General features: G+C 41.1%; 1 protein-coding gene across 1 annotated transcript in view; it reads left to right on the forward strand.

The window, feature by feature from the left end:
• Positions 1–1,605: 1,605 nt before the first annotated feature.
• The window catches only part of clybl (citrate lyase beta like), a 58,074-nt gene continuing 37,164 nt past the window's right edge, over positions 1,606–22,515 (forward strand). Inside the window, exon 1 of the mRNA XM_051404656.1 lies at positions 1,606–1,693. Within this exon, the coding sequence (XP_051260616.1) occupies positions 1,650–1,693 (44 nt within the window). The 5' untranslated portion in view covers positions 1,606–1,649. The remainder of the gene's footprint in view (positions 1,694–22,515) is intronic.

Here is a 22,515-nt window from a genome sequence, read left to right on the forward strand (position 1 = left end):
CCAGACTGATGATCTGTGTATGTATGTGTGTGTGAGAGAGAGAGAGAGAGAGAGAGAGAGAGAGAGAGTGTGTGTGTGTGTGTGTGCGCAAGTGGCAAGGGGTGACTTGAATCAAAAAATAATTTTCTCTGCTTTATGAGGATACAGAGAACCCCCCTGCTCTGGCGCGACCTGGTGTCGGCTGCTTTCTTGGGCTCAGAGGTTCCTAGGGGAGACCAGAATGGAAGTTGAGCATCTTGCTGTGATCCAAAGAAAGTGTGCCAAATGCTATCAAAACTGGATTAGTAGACAACAATTGTGTTCGATGAACGGAAGGGGGAGGGAAAGAAGTAGTTTCCAAGTAACCCATGGATGGAATTTTCCAACTCCATTGCATTTTTATCCCATGTAGGAATGGATGTGCACGTAAGCCCCCTTTGTTTAAGGATAAAATCTATATAAAATAATCCATGTTTTCTTACCAAGACCATTATGTACTGGAGAAGCAGCCAGCAAAATAAGATGTATTTCAGATTTAGTGTATAAAAATCAATGATCTATTGTGGGTCAGGTTGTATAGGTTTATGAGCTAGTATGAAAACTCATGTTTCTGTTTTTCATGTGCTGCTATCCTTTGGGAGAGAGGGAAAAACATCTATTAAGAACAGCATGAGTCCAACAAAAACGCTCTGGAAAATAAATATTGGCATATAGTCACACATTGTTACAGGTTCCTTATGTCTATCAGTTGTGAACAGTTTTGAGCCTCAGGTGTTTGGGCCATGAATGTTCACTTTCTGGTCTCTGCAAAAGTGGGAAAACTATAGTTCCTTTTAATAAGTAGTTATTATCTGCAATGTCAAGGCAGGTAATTTCCTACTGAAGCAAGACCAAGAGATGATCACCATGGACTTAACTCTTTTCCTCTATTTCTACTAAGGGTCTGCCACCAAACACATTTAGGTCTACAACCTTCCTAAAGTAAAGTACGTCCAGCAGCACATACACATTTAAATACACCCACAGGCCAATGGTTGTCTTCTGAATGCTGACATTTGGAGCAAATCCCCTGCTGACTTAATCATGGCAAATATTGCGTGTCTATTGTGCACCACACTTGGACCTGGCTGATGGTAGTGGTAGTAATTCACCACTGCTGTGAGAGAGAACTCCTGGGGTGACGTGCCTTGTGCTCAGATCTCTCCTCGCTCTTATTCCTCCCCTGTTTCTCTCCATTGCAAGCTTCAGTCTGTCTCTGTCCCTTCTGTCTCATAGAGCAGGACACATGAGTTATTGTAGACAGACACCATCTGTGAGGCAAAGAACTCTGGGATGTACACAGGATATAACTGATTTAGATAATCTCTATTTACCAACTTTAACCTTCATTTTAACTCGTTTCTATTACTTCTTTTAAAATATATTGCAAAATAAATTACTTTTATCATAAATGTTTGGGTCATTTTCTTTTCTAAATATGTTTCGCCCCGCCCATTCCCACAACAGTACCATCCCATTACTTATCCGCTGTTTACCTTCCCATGTGCTAAGAGTCCTCCAGAGCCCGCCCCCCTTCTATGCCGTAGCCAATCCTATAGCTCGTTCTTTACGAAGGAACTGCTTCGGCAGCCAATTGCTGCTCGCTCTTTCAGCGCGTCACCGAAGGAATCATGGCGGCGCACATTACCAGAGCCGTGACACGACTTGTTCCACAGTAAGTCACTTCATGTTTTCTGTTTCTGCTTCTCCTAAATGTGCTCTGTCTCTCTCTTCAGTCGGCAGCATTTAACGGCGCTCCACTGGTGTCATAAGTGTTCATCAATTTGACGGTAGCTGCAGTTGTTGGACACATAGCTCTTGTTTTGGAGGCTGGGGTGAAGTACAGCAGTGGGCAACAGTGTTTTTAACTTTATATATGAGCCAAAATAGACCAATTACAGACTGTGGCTACTTGTTTGTTAAGTCTTGACATGAGTTCATAAAAGCTGGATAGTGTGCACAGAGCTGGACAACCTCAGAAGATAAACACTGCTGTGGTCCACTGTACTCCAGTGTCTCTGAATGAAGAGGAGAGGTTTAACTTGATGTTATTGATGGCAGTAACACACCGAGGCCAGGTACCGGTAGCTGGAGAGAGAGAGAAAGCGAAGAGTACTAACCTGACTACTAGGGAAACTGCCAGTGTCGAGTTTGTCGTTAAAACGGGGTGTAACTGTTAGCTTTTTATTCTTAGGATGACACCTTGTATTGTGTAGGTTGTGTGGTGTTACTGTGTTGCTGTCTCTCATCCAATGAACTGATATATTGTTGCACAGCCGCACTGCACTCCTGTGATGTTGAGGTAGTTAGGTGTTTAATCGTGTATTCTGTTGTTGTTGTTTCCATCTAGCTTTCATATTTTTTTGTCATCAAGGACGATGATGGAAAGTGTCAAGTATCAGATATTACTAACTAATCTGGTAGTGTCAGTCTAAGGCAGTCGGTACTGATCAGGCTGTGCTACGGTGGTGGAGAGAGGTCAATGCACCACAATGGAAAGGAATTAGTTGAGTTGAGAGTTGCCTGGCTCTCTCCCACTAACCAACCCCACTCACTGATTCACAGGTATCAAGTTTGTTTAATCCATTCACAAACAAGGTAAAACTGTGCTGAGCATCTTTGGCTGTAGTGTTGGTTGCCTGGCAACCTTACTGTGATGATGTGCAGACTCCAGGAAGTCACTGAATCTGACTGGATGATATAATATTACTAAAGAAATTGGTGACACCTTTTTTTTTAGCATTTCACTGATTACAGTTACTGATTATTAGTACTTCATACTTTCCAATACCCTTGCTGATATAAAAGGAACTGTCCTTTTTAAAGTGGTACATTAAAAAAACCTATATTCACAGGATCATCAGATTAACATCTTTTTGACAGACGAATACACAGTGGTGTGCATTTTAATTCCTCTATTGTCATAGTTTGGTTATGATCATATTCCAGAAAGTACTGCTAGTCTATTTAATTCAGACACCCAGTGCAACCACAGGCTTTCTGCTCTGGTGGCTATGAGCAGCTTCACGGCCCTCATTGAAGCTGAGCCACTTGCTCAAGAGCTTGTAGGTCGAGTATTTGTTGTTGAGTCCTTCTCATTCACTCTCCACACCCACAGATTTCCAGTCATCTAAACTGGAAACATTGTGGTCACAGTCTTTCCTATCTGCTATATTATATTTAGGTAACAGCAGCCCAAAAGTGAATATTTCTGTTGCTATATTAATTGAATTGATAACACATAATGGAATTATGATAATAACGTTATTTGTTTCGCTTACACGTGTGTGACTTTGGGCCAAAGCCAAGATTAAACCAGTTCAATAATTGTGCCAAACGGGGTCAATTACACGGGTTAATTCTATAACTTGAAGCAAAGGTCAGTGATGTATTTACATTGCAGGCAGTATAGCTGTTAGTGGGATCATGTAGTTTCACATTATAAATAATATAATTGCATGTCTATGTGTGTACTGTTTTGTGAATTAGTTATTTGTTTCAATCATCTTTCTTTGTTTTCCATCATTGTAAATTAATAAATGAATCCAGCAAATGAAATACACATTTGACATCTCGAAGTACATCACACTGGTGCAAAATTCTATAACAAGAGTAAAAGTATAAAGCCAGCTCTGTAAGGCTGCACTGAGGCCCAGCAGTGCTTTGAGCCAAAAGCTAACTTAAGGCTTAAAGCTTATATACTTGCCGTTCCCGACCTGTAGCGCGACAATGTGACATCATGGGAGCGCCGCAACTATCCAATCGCCATGAATTCTGGCACCTCTGGGCATCTCTGTGTTCCTTCATTGAAGGATCGTACAGATGCCTGTAGAGGTGCACTTGTTTGGAATGCTTGCCCTCAAACTCGTCCATCTTCCTGTTTCCGCTTTGGCGCGCTCAGCTGAAAAAAAGAGTGGTGCGCGACCTGGCCTAAATCCTGGTGCGCCAGAGAGATCTACGTCATTTTGACGTCACATTGTCGCACAACAGGTTGGGAACGACAGTATATATCAGCCTAATATGCTCACAGTGACAAGGTTAACATGCTGATGTTTAGCAGGTGTACATACAGTTGTTCACCATCTTAGTTTAGCAAATTAGCACTAAACACAAAGTACAGTTTGGACTTACGGGAATAATTAATATGGTCATAAACCAAAGTACAGAACAAAACAAAACAAAATTTTGACCTGATGGTGGCGCTAGATGAACAGAGATCAACAAGCTTATTTCAGTTCATCCACGCAGCTAACATGGCTATAATATTAAATCAATCAATCAATCAGACTTTATTTGTATTGCACTACAAAATGTAACACAAATGTAACACACAAATGTAACACAGACACACACACACACACACACACATAGAGTACAGTAATGGATGTTTTGTAAACAATAAAACACTAAATAAAAACACAAAGGAAACACGATCTCATCAAGTTACAGTGAGGAAACATTCCGGTATTGATGTAAAACATGACAGTGTTTTTTTCCTCTGCTGCTTTAATTTTGACCATTCTTTCTAAAATGTGTTACTCCTAAGTCCCCTTACTTTATGGAAATGCAATACAACATTGAAGGAGGATTACATCATGAGATTCAGTGACAGATGGTTAGCAGTCAAAGTTCCCTAGTGCTCTTATACCTTTTGTAAATTGTCATGCAAGTCTCATAGGAGGTATAATGAGAAACTTCAAACAGTTTGAATGTCATTTACAAAGAACTTAAGTGGGTTTAATATTCTAGTAATGTGTCTGTGTTGGTCAGCTACATTGTGACATGTGGCTCTAATTCAAGGTGCATGAATTTCCAGAGGCACAAAGCTGATGATCCTGCCAAATTAGAGGGTGAAGTGACTGTCACGCCAGTCTGGTGTTGTGTGTGTGTGTGTGCGCGTGTGTGTGTGTGCGCGTGTGTGTGTGTGTGTGTGTGTGCGTGTGTGTGTGCGTGTGTGTGTGCGTGTGTGTGTGTGCGCGTGTATATGTGCACTTGATTTGTGCTTGTGGTGATTTCCTGAGCAGATAAGAAATAAACTATTCTTTCTCTCAATAATCCCTCTTTTAATTTAGCATCACCTATTTTTCTTGTAATATTCTAAATTGCTTTATAAAGTGAAAGTATCTGTCTGGATATTTTGTAAAAAGATTTCTATGATGTGTGATGTGTAGACTTGCATAAGTATATCAAAAGTCTACATTCCTAACGGGATTCATATTGAATTTGGGCTGGTGTTTCTGGGAAGCAGGACCTACATGGTTAAATGCAGCCCTCTCAGATGGCTGGAACTAGGAGAGGAATGCGTGTGCTTGTTTTATGGACAGCCTAGAGCCCTCGCCCTGGCATTGGCGGCAGACTGCTCTTTGTCACAAACACCCTCGTGTCAAAGATGCAACAGCATCCTGGAGGAAGCATTGACTGCCGCTATGAAGTCGACAAGTGATGAAAGTAGCCTAGAGGTTGTCAATTAAGAGAGCCAAGGCCTGGACCTTATAAGTTAATGGGCAGTTTCCCCTCTCAGGGCCTGCTAGAGCTTTATAGCACAGCTTATAAAAACCCCAAGTGTAATGCACCCCTATAACGTTTTCAATTAAGAGAAGGGGCATAAAGCAGTGCAGACACTTGGCAGTCATGCTAGAATGTTTATAAAGTGGCATTTGGCATAAATTGGGAGGGGAATTTTCAATTGCCCCAGTTGTTTTAAAGCAGCAGCTACTGTGCGGGTTTTATTTTGATGGCACTTCATGCTGACTGGAAGCATTACAGACTTCCTGGTGTCTTCCCATTACCAGTTCCTTTAGCTTGGTCATATGGACGCGCAGCCTGAAGTTTAACAGCCCCATCTTCTCAGTTGTAAAAGAGATTAGGAACAAGACAAGACAGAATTTTAATATAAACTTGTAATATTATTCACTCTAAATATTTGCACAAAGTGTCATTATAAAGGCATTAGTAATTTCATAGTAAATTGGCTCATTTTCATTCAAAACTGTCAAGGAATTTAAATGTAATGCAATTAAAGAAAATGAAAATACTGAGCAGATTATTGTTTGTAAAAATAATTAGCACTTGTACATCATGTAATGCGATAAGAAATGAGCAGTAATTCTAAATGCTCAAAGAAAATCCCTTCACTCATCTGGTATCTTCTGTGGCCGAGCTAGCTTCGGCTTCCGGTAGAAAAATAAATGAGTGTTGAATAAACACCAGTGTGTTGACACCTCATTTCCTCATTGATTGGTGGTGGAAGCTGAGCTTGAGGTGTGTGGCCATAATCCAATCAAGCAAGAAAACAACCATGGGGACTGGGTAACCAAATTCTCAAGTTAGGGAGGGGGAGCAGGATGGCGATGCCTTTCCCGAACTATTTAATGGTTTATCTAATCTTTTTTTACTGGAAACATTCTTGGCCATGGCCTCACAGTACCAAACTTTGCCTGAAATCTTTGTTTTTGAAAAATATGTGAGCCACTTTTAAAAGCATAACCCTCTCTTTTTTCTGTTGTTTTGTCAAGCTGATTCCAACTACAAAATACAGGATGGGGTTTAAGTAAACTAAATCTACACCACAACATCACTGCCTGTGGATGTAATCGCCAGTGCCTAGATACATTTTTTGTTGAGCCAATGAATCCATAAATCGCTCTATTACCTATTGCCTTTGAAATTTGTTACAGAGCATTAAGTAACACATGTTGCTGTGTGAAAACAAAGCTCTGGCGGCTGGCGTGGTGACCAGCTGAGTAAACGTGGTTGAGGGAGCAGTGTGGGATGGCAGAGAAGAGAGGCCTACACTTGTCCCAGCGCAGACCAAGGTGGATCCATGCGGCCAACAGATGGATATGTTACCCTGTATCCCCCGAAGAAAAAAAAAAAAAAAAACCCAACCAAAACAAGTGTCTTTGCTTTAGCGCTGAAGCCTTTGATCAACAGCACATCTTTGGCTTCAGAGTAGGACTTCTTTGGACCCCACAGCGCACATGGAATCGCATCTGTATAAACACGGCCGGGGAGGAATGTGTGAACAATGCAACAAAAGAATTTTGTTCTAGAAACGTGGGGTGGACTTGGCTAACAAGTGGTTTATGTGGTTAAGAGTTTGACCGTGGTGGTCGGATTGAATGAGAAGCTGGGGAAATAGTCTCTGTTTATAATGATAACACGAGTGTGAAACTTGTGTTTTTGCTTTTTACTGATGCGAGCCAATACAAGTGCCTTGATGAAATGATCCATTTCAAGACTTGTGCGGGGTGTCAACATTTCTGACAAAGCCATGTATAGGTAAAGATAACTAATGGTATTTTTTGTTCTACTCCAAGTCCATTTTAATCAAATGGCAATTGGCTGTATTTTTTCCAAACTACTTGTCTTTTTATCTGTTTACATTTTATGGTCACAATCTATTTGGTCGTTGAATAGCGATCAAATAATTTTAAATATTACTCACAGACCTCCTTAGAGGGGCCACCAAATTTCCTCTTGACAAGTTTTAGCATGTGTTGATTTTATTTATTGAACTGTCTTAAAGCATTTACTGTAGGCATGACTAACAATTTCTAATAAAGAGTGTGTTGGGCTGGTACAGTTTAGCCCATGTAGCATTAATTGGGTAGCAGTCAGAGTTGTGTGTGGGCAGGATATTGCTTCCAGATTTGGAGTCAGCTCCACTGTTAAAAGGCCAAAGGGGTTGTTTTGGCTATTAAATAGATACAGATTTGGGTTCAATTTACACATTTGCATCACTGACTTGTATCATTTCTGTCAGTTATATGGGGAGACTGTGTCTTGTCCTATCCCTTTTTTCTCTCCTCTGCCACGATGGTGTTTTGGTCTTCTCACGGCACTGAGGTTGGCTCATTGCCATGGTGATGGTCGGCTAGTTCCAGGGCGATGAGGTGTAATTTACCCAGCATTTCCTGTCTGATACACAGCACCCTAATGAGTAAGAGACTTGCTTTTATAGCAGAGTGTTTGTTAACCAGTCACAGCAGGGGGGTTGTGTGTGTGTATGTGTATGTGTATGTGTGTGTGTGTGTGTGTGTGTGTGTGTGTGTGTGTGTGTGTGTGTGTGTGTGTGTGTGTGTGTGTGTGTGTGTGTGTGTGTGTGTTTCTCTGTATGTATGTGTCTGTGGTTCTCCGTGCCATTCTGCCATAACATGTTTGTTTAAGCATATGTACACCTATAGGTGGGACTATCTGTGATAGTACATGGGTCCATGGTGTGGCCACATAGCTGCAGTTCTTGGTCTAACCCCTCGGTGTCAGTGTTGACAGTGTGCTTTGTGATGAAGACTTTGAGAGCAGCCTGTGATGTTTGTTCTTGTACTAACTGAAGTTTCATCTCACAAATTTCCCTCATTAAATAGTCCCCAATTGTCGCTGAGAACCATCCAGGAAAGTTCATTTGGAATATCAATGACTGTGTCTGCATGATAAAATTGTGCTGCCCATAAAAAAGCTTTTTTTTCCTCTTGTGAGGCACATTTTCAGGAAAAAAAAAAAAGAATCAGTAGTGTGTGTCTTCAGCAGCAGTAAAACTAGTAGCAATTTTGGTTGAATAATGTAGTATTATTATTACAGTAACTGAAAGAACTAAACAGAAATAAAAGTGAGGCACAAAGGCTAAAAATTACTTTAATTACATTGAATGTTTCACTTGTTTAGGACTTGATGGTCAATGAATAAACACATATTCATCAGCTACAGCCCTTATTGCCTGTATAATTGGCTATTTTTATTATATTTTATAATATTCTTATCTTGTATTGTACTTTTACACTTCTGTACTTTTTGCACTACATTCCCCTATACTGCTGTGTCTGACTTGAATTTCTCCTACGGGGGATCAATAAAGGAACATCTTATCTTATCCTCAGTATCTGTTGTAATCAGGCTACTGTATATAATTACTGCTGTCAAAAACGTAGTTGTAATTTGATGTGCTAACAGTAAGTGTATTGTATTTCGTGTTCTCTAAGTCATTAAGTCCATCAGCCCTTAGGAGAAATCTAATATATCTATAGTTTTATAGTGTAATTGATCTTGATCTTACGTATTGCTCCACTGACTCCACAGTTTATTGCAGCTTCTGCACAGTAAGAACTTCTCTCATTGATCAATCCATATTGAACAGCTGTATGATCATTACCACGCACAACCCTCCACTGACAAGAGGACAACTGTGATTAGACTGGATTTCTATATGTATATTTAGAAAAAAGGAAAGAAAATCATATTTCTGTTATATCTGGGCCTGCAGAGAAGAGTTGACTGGTTTCTTTTGGTATTTTTTGCCATATTTGGAAGTGACTTATAACTTCCCATCACATCACTGGCACAAGTTGCAGACAGGCAGCCTCCTGTTAGCACAGTACTTCATTAGAACCAGGTTTCAGTGGTACCACACACATTCAAACAGCAGGGCCATCTCCCTAGCATCAAAGAAGATTTTATACAAAGGGTTGTCTATGTCTGTCTTCCCATCAGTGTCTGCTAATGATGCATGCTGCACACGTTTTTAACATTGACACCCTCTGCTCCCTATCACTCATTCACACTCTCAATCTTTGCTTCCATTTCTTCCTCTCTCCACTCTCTCTCTCTCCCTCCACCATTCGTGGTGTTTGTTTGGCTGCTGGGTTTTGTTTGTTTATTGTTTCCAGATGGCAGACGCAGACTTCATTTGTGTGGCTTTCAAGTTCCCAGAGAGCTTTTTACTGCCTTGGCTCAAGCGCTTATCCTGTTTCCTCTAGCCGGGCTTTATGATGGGCCCTTTATACGTAGCAACTGGAAACAACTGTCACTACCAGTCTGCGTCGGGGAAAGCAGGAGAAAGCCCAAAGAAAGTGTCTCTTTTTCTGCGCACCCTCCATCTGAACATCTTCATTAGTGACAGTCGATCCACAGACAAGGACAGCGTTTCTTTTCCCCGAGGCTGAACTTTACTGGCTTCACAGAACGAGAGAATACACTTGATTGTGTTCTCTACTCCAAACTTCAACTGTATCATCAGCAGTCCCACAGAGAAATAGGATACAATGTGCAAAACAAATTCTTTGTTGACATGGCGCTTAGGCAGCGTGCTCACAGTAGTAATGAAGCTGGTAGTGTGTTTTATTTTATTTTTTTCAGGACCTTGCTGAGTCTAGTCTGGGCATCATTAAGCGCTGTGACATCACTTATTTACAGGAACCCAGGAGGGCGACTTGCCCAGTAAATGTGGGGGAGGACCAGTGCATGTCTTTACTCATCGGATGCGGTTTTAAGACGGAGCAGTAATCAAAGCTCTCAGCTATATAAAACCCACCCCTTCTCCTTAAGGAGGCCTTTTCTCCTGGCTGCTGCTGAATGAGTGATTACCCTGGCATTCCAACCTGCCTTATCCCATTTTTAGCAGTGATTTAACACAGAGTAGCAGTGGCTAAGGCACTGACCTGCCCCCCCAAAAAAAGTAGTCACTGGAAGCAAATGCCAACCTTTTTGGCTTCATATTACTGTTATATATTAACAAATAAGTTGACAGAGCAGACACTTTCTCTCATGAGAGGATGCCAGGAAGCTAGCTGTGTCACTGTCCCATTCTCCAGGAATTGATATTCATAGTATATGTCTCAGATGATGTCTGCTCTAATCACAAGATAATTATGTCCCTGTTCAGGATTTATTAGGGTCCATGGTCTATCAGTGACAGAGGTGCCGCATCAAAATCAGAAAAACTTTACTGATCCCTGGGGGGAAATTGGTTATAGATATCACACAGTATGTTGGGAAGTCATCATACTAACCTACTCGTGACCCAGCACAAGGGGATCCGAGCTGAAGTGTGAGGGGATCCGACTTTAATGTTCACGTAATCATTGGTGTTTGTGTTTTACCACCACTGAGCGCCTGGCTGGCCGGCTAATCTGATCAGAGTTTGGGCTCTGGTGCTGGGGTGAGGGAGAGGACAGCCTAGCATGACCCATATCTCCGTGCCAGGACGGCCACAACGCTCCGATTCTACGGTGCAGTTCCATCAGAGTTTACTACGGGGCCCTGTGCCAGGGTGTTTACTACTGAACTGTCTGGCACAACAAGATAATGCCTGAGCTAATGCCCTCTAAGGACACAGCCACTCTCACTAAGAAGGGTCTGCTCTTTTTCATCATGCCAGACTCTGTGCAACTACATAATAACATCGTGGAGTAATAATGGGGTTTACACTGGGTTTACATTATAACAGGTTCATAGTGTTAATAGGTAGCAATATTCGGCCCCCCTAATGCATGCACGGTTGGGTGGACAAAATAAGTACTGTCGGAACAAAATGGGAAGCGTGAGATAGAAGCAGGAGAAGGACAACAGGTAGCTTGTGGTGAAATTTGATAAAATATTCTGTTTTTCTTTCTTTCTTCAGAAAATAATGTGCTTGGAATGTCTCGTTCATGTTGCATCTCTTCTCTTTTTTGGCAGTCCACAAAAATGTATGCCTTGTTCTTTATGCGCAGTCAATGGCTTTTTATTTTTAGATTTTTTTACAATTTTTTTTTTCTTGTGTTGCACTGTTTGTCTTCCACGTTGGCATATGCTGACTTATGACTGTAGAGTAAAAGGCGCAGCTGTGTGTGCAGTGGCATCATACCCTGGCTTTAAATAATCTAGTCCAGAGTTGGATCAGCGTCTGACAGTATGAACTGAGACAGAACATTATAAGCTTCTCAAAGTCAAATTTTACTTTCAAATGATTAAATTTACTTTTAGCAGGTTGTACAAAGGGCTTGTTTGTGGTTCTCCATCATGAAATACCCTCCGTTCGACACATTGTTGTTTTAGTGAACTGACACCGATGCACTCATGGGAGGTCGAAAACCTGCTCAGTGCTCTCCCTTAACCCACTATCCAACCTCTACACACAAAACACACACACAGACACACACACAGACACACACAGACGCACACAGACGCACACGCACACACAGGAAACAAATCAGCAGCCGGCTGTTTGATGGTCTAATTTAAACCAGTGGATATTTTTGAGCCATTTTAATCCCCTGACATCTGTGCATGTGAGTGCGTGTGTGGACACAGGGGCATAATAAAGGAAGTTCCTTTATGTGAGGGATGGATAGTTTTCCTATTTTGCCCGTTAACATGTATTCTAAATATTTAGTTTTCCATTTTACAACAAGGCTAGTCATTGATATGGTTGCCAGGAATGGTTGCACCACCCTTTTGTGAGGACCTCTTGAGCCGCAGTTCACATTTACTGAGGTTTCATCTGCCTCTCCGGGCTCCAAGTAAAGCACACAGTCAGTATCTATTCACACCTTAACTCAGATCCACCACAGTCATGAAAACATGAAAGAAAAGTTGACCCCTGGTCTTTGACGTCTTACAATTCGCTTCATAGTAAAGGTCCGTCCACACCAACTATAACAAAAACTGTAAATATATCTTTTTGAAAATCGTTCAAACTCAATTGGATGGTGGAGACCACCCCATAACTATGACAACAGTGGCGAGCAATATTGCTGAGATCACTTTCAGAGCGTTGTAACTTATTAAATGCTTGTATGTACGTATGAATAAAGACAAAAACTCTCGTAACAGACTTTTGGATTCTCCTCTCCTCATGAACCTATACCCTTCTTGTTTCTCTACGCAATGTACAGCAGGAACCGGTCCTCAACATAAATTTTCTAAGCTGCGGACACAGCTGGAGCAGCCAGTGTACTGGGGCCACTCTTTATGCAACGTTACTATTCATCACTAACGTTGTTACAGTTATTGCTCTTGGTGTTGGTGGCCTGCATACTCTGTTAGATTGCAGATTCAGACATTTCTGTCGCTGGATTTTTAGATTGTCGCTAATATATGTGTTCAGCTTCGGTGGTAAGGAGAACTGTTTATTAAACCATCAAATCCAGTTTTGCACAGGCTTGATTGGCTTTGCATTTGCGATAATAATTAATGCAGGATACTCAGACATCCATCTGGGAGCACATGTTCAGATCAAACAAACCATTTAAAAGAGTTAAAATTCTCGCCTAGGCCTAATTATCACCTAATAGCTGATGTGAAAACAAACAAGTAATTATTATCTCTTTTGCTTCTATTAGCCCAACCCATGAATGCAGACACCTCTGCGTATGTGATTAAAGGGTTTGTGGTTATGAAAATTGGCCCTGGGTGCTAAATGCTCGTAGATTTAATTTGAATTTGAACTTGATCCTGCCTAACTTCAGAATTTTGGTCTAACATTTGCTGTTGCTGTGTTCAATACCCCCAAATCTACCAGGTGTGTGTGCTTGTCTGTGCGTGTGTACGTGTAGATACCCACATGATAAAACACATGAGAAATTATAAGACAATGAATTGTTTTGAAAATGCATTATTTGTTTGTCACAGACAGGAAACTGTATCCTCTACTGTAAATGCCATTAGCTATTCATCAAACACATACCAGGTTTTTAGGACTGAAGATGTGTCACCTCATGACTGGTTCATTTGTTTAGTGAACAGCCCGCTACCTAAGCTTATTAAATCAATAGATTAAAAACATGCCTTGCTGGGATGTTAAAGACTAGAATACAGACATGCACACATAGACACACAAACACGAGCAGCATGGTAAGTTGGCTTATCTTTGATGTATCCCGATTGACAAAGAGACTCCCTCCTATCAAAGGATTACAAATAAACTCCAATGAAAAGACTGATGCACAAAAGGTGGCCTATGTTCTTTCTGTTTGTTTGTTTGAAATGAAGTCTGTTAGGAATTAGTAGTTTGTGTTCCTGCTTTTGATCTAAATGTACCACATAACGCTTTGTCCTTTTTTTTTTTTTTTTAGAGAGGAATTTGTTTAAAAATGTCCTCCCACTTTCAGCTTGAATTATAAGAGTAGAGTGTGCTATTGGGCCGTATTCACCATGAAAAGTGGACTGTGCACTGAATCAGACGGCAGTAGAGGCCAGACCACAAGCAAATTGCCATGCCTTTTAGTCCCATCTTCGATGATGCGGTACTTCCTCAGGCTTTTGTCTCCTGTTTGGGGCACAGCTGTCAGACTAGGTGCTATCCACGCTCCCCTCCCAAAAACCTCAGGCCACGCGCCGCTGCACCCCAAACACTAAATAGGAGCATTAGACACACCATGTTAAGGGCTGCTGGTGTTTGAGCTGTGGCTGTGGGTGCGTGTCTTGTCCCATGGCCAGAGACATGCGCATTATCACAAACACACACTCCCAGCTGCACACCACACTGCAAAGTTATACTCTGCTCTGTTCCCTTCTATAAGACAATAGATTTATTCTTTTGTGTTAAATTTCCCATTGTCCTTTTGCTGACTTCTGTTTTGTCTGTTGCCCGTTGACCCCGCTCTCTGCTTTTAGTTTCCCCCCGCCCAGCTACAGATCTTCACCGTGAAAATACCCACAAGGCCTATCTACCCATATGTAGTGTTGCAGATTTTGATTATGCACCACCGGCATCACACCTCAGCAGGGTATATACAAACACGAAAATTAATTCACAGCTAAATGCTGCTATATGCAGTCCGAGAGGGAGAGGAGAGGAAAAATCAAACACAGGTTTACACTAGTGAACAGCCGCAGAATTAAGAAAGAGAGCCTAAAGGCAGGCAGAGAAGCCAGTGTTCATTAATGTGCAAAGCAAATGGAACAGTTACTTTCCTCCCCTCCCTGCCCCTCCAAACAGCACACACACAGGCACACACAAACACAGGCACACACACTCACACATGGATGCAATGGTCATTTCAATAGAGGGAAGGGCCCTTTGATTGTGCGGAATTTCAATAGACATAAAAAATTGACCTAAATAAAATAGATGTAAAATATTCCTGGAGCAGCTTAAAAATCAAGTTAATGAAAAAGAAGAATAAAATCAGCATAATGAGCTGTAATTGTAAACAGAGCGGAACACTCACAGGAGAGCTACATTGATTAGTCTGAAATGAGAAAAGTTTGGGTCAAGCTGCTTGTGTTTATTAAGCAAACTTGTTACCTTAAAGCTTGGGGATGTTGTTCACTTGTGTCATATTTTCAAGTTCTTTCCTCCTTTTCCAGCTGTTGTAAACCATGACAGTTACAAAGAGAGAAAAAAAAACAATTTTCTCAGTTTGATGTGTTTTATCTGGCTGAAGAAGGTATTGATTACGTTTCAGCTGCAGTTATGGCGTCTTTTTAGGCTGTCTGTTATGAACTTTAGCATGAAAGTACTTGGGCATGACTTTGTCTCAGAGCAATGCAAATGGAATTGCCCCCCGATGGTTTGGAATGCACCCAGCTGGCCTTTAAAAGGTGATAATTGGAAAATACAGGATGAAGCCACAGTCAAAATGGGGACCTTGTGTTAGACTGCGTTAGCCATAGCGAGGATGGAGGAGAGAGAACAAGAGAGATGTAGGAAGAAAACATGGACAGGAAAAATCATACATTCATTTAAAATTTCTATTCTGAAGTTTTGTTCAAAACGCAAACAGTATCCAAGCTGTACAAACTGTGTCCTATACATGTGCAAGAGGGATAAGAAATAGTTTGCAATCTAGACAGATGGCCTTGATCATAAACAAACTCAACTGCAAATTGTCACAGTATACATTCCTGCTTCACTTTGCCTTCTTTCAAGTTCAGGTTTATTTATGAGATCCTTTAAAGACAAAACAAGTCTTTAGAGGGTCATATCCTTGCTGTGTACTGACAAATTATAAACACATAAAACACCATCTTTAAAATAAACGTACAAAACAAAAACTTTTATTTGAATAGAAGTTCAGAGTTTAAAATGCTTTACTTTTTTATGCAGCCAAAATTATTTATCACAATCCCTGCAACGTACAACATCATAGCCCCCCACTTTACGTTTACACTGCTATCTATCGGTTGGGGCTTTAAACACAAACATCAATAGTGTTTTTATTGATTTTTATTGACATTTGAGAATTTCTACGATATTGCAAAAGAAAATATTACAATACTAAAGTGTATCAATATTTTCTTACTTCAAAATACAGATGGATCGACCACTAGGGGCAGCAAACATGTCCTAAGCAGCCACTCTTTTAATAATGCAACCGAAGAAGAGCAACTTGTGTATCTGTTTACAGCGCGGCCAAACAACCTGTGGGTTGAGGAGTCATCACGTAATATTTGTGCATGCACCAGTTTTTGTCCTCAGTTTCCTGTGAATCTCTTGTGCGTGGGTATACAAGTAGAGCGCAGGAAAGGCAGACTTTGCCAGTAACAATTAAAACACACTAGAGTGACAATTACAATTACAGAACACAAATATATTAAATTGCTGTTGCTGAAAAAAAAATGCCTGCCATAAATAGTATCAAAAATGGGGTTCAATGTAATGAAAATCTTACAGATTATAACTTTTATCACATCATGGCAACCTGTGGGAAGATGATGGCTGACTAAATGCTGTGATTAGAAAATTCTTTCTACTGAGGGAAAGCTAAAATGCACGTCCCTACTAATTTATAAAATCTGACACAGCATTCCTTAACTTCTCGGGAAGGAAGTGTAGTGGGGAGGCCAGGAGGCTTATACAGGGGCTCTTCCCTTTACAAGGCAACATTCAAAGCATTTTTTTCACTCCTCTCCTTGTGTTAGCCTAACCTAGTGTAAGCCTGTGCATCCGGTCTCCATTACTGTGTTCTCTTCCGAGAGACTGTGACAGTGATAAGGCTCTTTTGAAGTCCAGCTTTACTACAGGACCTCTAGAGAGGGGCAAAGCCAGCGGCCAGCTGCTAAACTGGAGAGAAAACTCAGCCAGTTATCTTTTTACTTTTCTGGGCTTCAAGTTTTGGTTTTAGTCCACATATCTAGTCCGAGATTTTATGTTCTGGATATTACATGATTCAGAATTTCTCCCTTTATTTGCAATCGGATAAGAATCCATGTATTTTGTGTGGATTATGTGAAAATTCCAATACATTTAAAAAAAACACTTTGGTCATTAGGCAACGCTCCAGTCAAAACAGTCTGCACCATGTCAGCCGTCATGCCCTGTGTCAGTCAGCAGACATTTCCAGCAACAATATGCCAACACCCATTCTGTACTCTGTTCAGGGAACTTTTTACTAACTCCAAGTGGAATCTTCCTAATGACTTCCTGTATCTGATGCCTACTATTGCAGTTTGACTGTACTACTGACTTTTGACCATGACGCATTGCATTCTGCTGTGTTCATGAATAACCACGGAGAATGTCAATGGCAACGCTGCAGGTCAGCTCAGTGCCCTATCTTAAGGGAACCTTCAATCAGAGTGCATTTGATTCTTTAATACACCATTCAGTTACAGATAAATACTCACATCATTGGGTTCTTAACTGTACTCCATAGGACATACATTATCACACTCACACGCACTATTTTTTATTCATGGTATTTAATTGAATTACTTTTAACTTTCTACTTTCCTGTAATTTGGCATCATTAAAGGAAAATGAGGTAACAAGTTGGCTAATCCAGGGGGCTAATGTATGTGTTCAGTGAGTCTCTACAACTGAGGTAGCGAGTGTAAAGTTAGAATCACCCATTAGTCTGAAATGGCCACAATTATGAGACTAAGGCTTAAATTGCAAAGGACTGTAATTTCGCAGTGTAGATTTGTGGTAGCTAAAGGTGCGATCAGTAAATATAATGGGCAGAACTTCTGGGTCTGTAAAGTGAAGCCAACACTGAAGTGTCTTAAACCTGCATTCAGTGAAAAGGCCAGCAGGGGGAGCTCCATTGGCTGCAATAAAAAATGCAAGATTTCGCTAGTTTGAAGTCTTCTTACATTATGATGTTCATTTAGTGAATGATGGTCCAATTTAGAATAAAATTTATGAAAAAGCTGTTTTTGCTTTTGGGACAAACTCAGATAAAACTGTCAAACACGAAGCAAGATTCTGTTACTGCGTGGACTATGACTCACCTAAAATCATTTCAGAAACATATTTTAGTGTACTGTTTAGCTGTAATACGAGATTGTTTGCATCCAATGAGAGCAGCTCAACTTGCAGTACCTCACCTTCGCTGGCTCAGTCAAACTGTCATGGCGATGACCATAATGCCTAACTCAAGGCTTTAAAACAGTGGGAAAAACCTGTATTTGACAAGGTGAAAAGGATCTGCAATAGTTTCACACAACAAGAACCTTAATTTGTGTCATTGCAAACACCTGTTTTTACCCTACTTTTTCATTTCAATATGGGTACTGTGAAAAAGGTCAATTACATTCTCTTAATCACCTATATCTTTTCATTATTGTCATGTGGAAGTTGTTGCTCTCACTCTTCATAAGAATGAATACATTAAATCCAGTAAAGTTACCCTTTTTTGTTTGTGGCAACCATTCTTAAATATATTCCCTTGAACTTGTGTGAACGGCATCAACACTATATTTAGACAGAGGTCAAACCTGAGCTCCACATACCGGGTTACTAGCATAAAAGCCTTACTCCTGTGCAACTGTTGCAGCATCTGTGCTAACATTATACCAACAGTTAATTCTTCTGTTCTTGTAAGCTTCTGTTCTCTCCACTAAAACCCCTTGATTGCCATACTAGTCACAATATATTGGGTGCTTTGACACATGATTTCAGTCTGGTCCTGGAATGTGTTTATGCCAAACAAATTGAAAATGTGACATTGAGTTTCCATGATCCTCCCAGTAAGGGAAGGAAGGGGCACTGGTTATTACCCACCCCCACCCACACCACACCCTTAATGGAGAAATAGGCCATGGTAGGGTCCTGCTCTTTCCTTGTCACTTTCCACATTGCCGTTGGGGTCGGTGTTTATGTTTCTGGATGTTTCATCTACTGACACACCATCATTAGGACTGCTACATCAGTCGCTGCAGCCAGAGTGACAGTGTAACACCCTCAGTTCACCATTAGACAAACATTTGTCAACCTTTTATCTCTTTCCAGAGCTATCAAACTGTAGTGTGGAAAACAAAAGTGTTGGTATATTGTGTAACTGTATACTTAAAGTTCTAATATTGGTTCTGTATTAACTTCTGTGAGAACAGAACAGCTACTGCTCTACACACATCACATGTTCAAGCATCTTTGTAATAGATAAGAGTGCTGTTTATGTCTGAGAGGCCTAGAGGACAATGCAAACACCTAGCGCAGTGTTATTACAGTAATTCTATGATCGGTATGGCTCACTAAAGTAATGTAGGCCTTTGTGTGGCTCATGTTTGGAGAAGAGTCATGGATCCATTCACAACAGAGGCAAACTGAAAAAAAAACACTTTCTGTTGATGTGAGTGGGTCAGCTCATGTTATCTGACCCAGGTCTGTACCCCAGTGCTGCATAGTTTTGGTATGTGTGCCAGTGCCATTACATTAATGGCTTTTGTGTTTGATTGCATTTGTTAACAGATGACCTAAAGCAATCAAATACAACATCTTACATTTGGAGAATCTCAGTCTTTTGACTGGTGGGTTGGATTTATCCCCCAGCTGGTCAGAGTCTTTAACTCTAAACTTTGCTTTTCTCAGCCGCAACACCTCTCGTCCCCTGGGACACATCCAAGCCCTTCAGATTGTCATGTGGAAGTCCTGTCACACTGCGAAGACTCGGGATAGTTTGTTTGAAAGTTACATTGACATGGCATTTTTGCAAATGACTATAATCAGATTTTGGCACAAAGAGGCAGGTGCCAAGGGGTTTTTAATCTTACAATCATCAATTTTATATCAGCTTTTTGTCAACTGTCATGCATTAATCTACTGTATTTGTAACAAACATGAACAATTCTGGCCCTATGAAATACTAGAACACCATAAACGAAGGCAGCGTTTGTGGGGCTCTGACTCATCAGTTGCTGTGTTGCAGTGAAAGCCAGTACAAGAATTCTCTCCATGTGGTGCACAACACCCGCAGCACACAGAGCTCTGACAATCTGACAATCCCAGCTTCCTATTTGCATCACAGCTTTTGCTACAGGAAATGTGTTGTTGATTTAATGATGTGTTGGTGTGTAGCCCTGTTGTTTTGCTGTATTTATTCCCCAACGTATTTGACTTAATAGAGCCATAGCAAAGTTAGATGTGAGGATTAAACTTGGATACAACCAACTTAACATGAGTTCATAATTTTACTACTTTTGTCAGGCCATTTTGTGGCATAGACTAAGTGCAAACATACAGTGCTAACATTTTATATGTGTGTAAAAGACGAATTAGAAGGGCATAAAGCTAGGATGGAGAATGCAGAATGTGTAGGCATACGTCAATCATGTAAGGTCCCATGAACCGACTAGACTGGCTTTCAGCTTACAATCCTTTTTATGTGGGGTGTTGGGAGGGGCTGTGGGCTGCTATGGGGGGTTGTGGCCTATATAATACTTCCATGGTTTTGGCAGTCAGATTTTCAAGAAACTTCCTGGTGTGTCAGGATCAATCGGGCCTAAGCCAGTCTTAATTAAAGGCTTGGGGCTGGGCAGAAGTCGAGGGCAAAAGGCATCCCTGTTGGTTAAAAGAATGAAGCGTCTGTCATTACAACACTATAGGGAGCATCAGCTTTATTACTTAAAATTCCTCGTCTTACCGTTCAATAATGACACACAAAATGGTTTAAGTATACCTTTGTTATCCCCAATGGAAATTAGGGTTAGGGGAAACAAGCAGCACCATGGTAGTAATTTAAAAAAATGTAAAACATTTTTAGCCCTCATAGATATTATTCTGACAAACTGTAACTCACTAAAATTGACAATTAGAGCAGATTTTATGCATTCAGTGAGCAGGGTTGATCTCGAGCACTCTACTTGCATTTTTTGGTAAGCATAGTCGAGTACTGCAAAATAATTTTTTGCAGTGCACCATTTTGAAGCCCTTCCTTATTTATAGTCACTTTATCTCACTGTTTGTTAAATAGTACAATGGTACAACAAGTTACCAAAACTAAAGCTTTAAAGTAAATTGCAGAACATGAGTGAGTTTTCAATGGTCTTGGCCACTGAAGCAGTGGTTTTCCAAGTTTAAAACAGATGCAGTTGTAAAGCAGATGCAGTAATCATTTTCAACCACTTGGGGGCACAGGCAACTTACAGGGAAGAGATGAGCTGTGAGATGGTGTGTGTGTGTGTGTGTGTGTGTGTGTGTGTGTGTGTGTGTGTGTGTGTGTGTGTGTGTGTGTGTGTGTGTGTGTGTGTGTGTGTGTGTGTGTGTGTGTGTGTGTGTGTGTGTGTGTGTGTGTGTGTATATGAAGGTGGGGGGGCTCCATTAATTAAATGGAATATGATCCAAAAGACTTTGTGCTCACTCATGACACATAACATCCCACAAGAGAGGAAATAAGACAAATGCCACAGATGTCCATTTTTCTCTGTCCTGTTTTTCTCTGGTAGTCATTTCCCTCCAAATCCAAACGTCAGACAGACAGCGCCTTAGTATGTTTTGGTCTCCTGAGTGGATCTTTCCAGTACACCCATCTGTCAGACTTTTTTCTGAGGTCCGAGGAGGGGTACGGGGGCGTATTTGTGTCTGGGCTTGGGCGGGTGGATGGGTGGGGGCAAGAGATCAGACGCAGTAAATATCACATCGTAGGCCAAATATCTTAATAGTCTGATGTACCATCTGATCTACTGTCCCAGTCATATCCATATCCAGGGCTCATCCAGACACACCCCAGCCCAGATTGTCCCATCTAGTGCGAGTTAAAAGACGTTTTCTTTAGCTTGCTCATGCAACCATGCCTGTCTGTTCCTAGCTCTTTCTCTTTTTCAATGCTTCTGCTTTATCCTTTATCAACCCCCCTTCATTCTCATCCACCCTCTCTGCCCATTCATTTTTCTTCCCCTCTAGAGGACCCTTGACACCTGTAGAGTCAACTAGGCATTGTCTCCTCTGCTTCAAATCCAATTGAGCTTATTTATGTGCAATGTAAGTGTCCTCCAATCGGGCAAATGCTCTTCATTACATCCTGTTTAGATGCTCTTTTATGACAGTCAGCTTTGAGGGAGTATCAGCCGTTGTGTTACCTTTTTAGATAATTAACACTGACACCCTGCAGCAACATCATCTATTATGTAAATGTAAGGCTGTACTGTTTGTGAGCAGTGAGAAGTGTTCTCACCTGCAGAACTAATACTGTTAATGCATTCATATCATGGAGGGTTATGTAACTGTGCTAGCTGAGATGGAAAGTGCAGCCACCTTGCCAGTCTTAATGCATTCAGGCTCCACAGTGTCAGATGGCCCCAGTGATCCAGGGGGCTCAAGATGGCAATGCTGTTTTACAGTCCGGATATGTGTGTCTGTGCGCAGGCCAGAATGTGTGTGTGTGTGTGTGTGTGTGTGTGTGTGTGTGTGTGTGTGTGTGTGTGTGTGTGTGTGTGTGTGTGTGTGTGTGTGTGTGTGTGTGTGTGTGTGTGTGTGTGTGCGCACTACAGTGTTTGTTAGATTAGGCACGGATGTGTGTATCCATATGGTTCAGTGGCAACACATTTGAATCGTTCTGGCCATGTGCCAAATGTATGTAA

Source organism: Dicentrarchus labrax, unplaced genomic scaffold (genome assembly GCF_905237075.1).
Source record: "Dicentrarchus labrax unplaced genomic scaffold, dlabrax2021, whole genome shotgun sequence".
Lineage (NCBI taxonomy): Eukaryota > Metazoa > Chordata > Actinopteri > Moronidae > Dicentrarchus > Dicentrarchus labrax.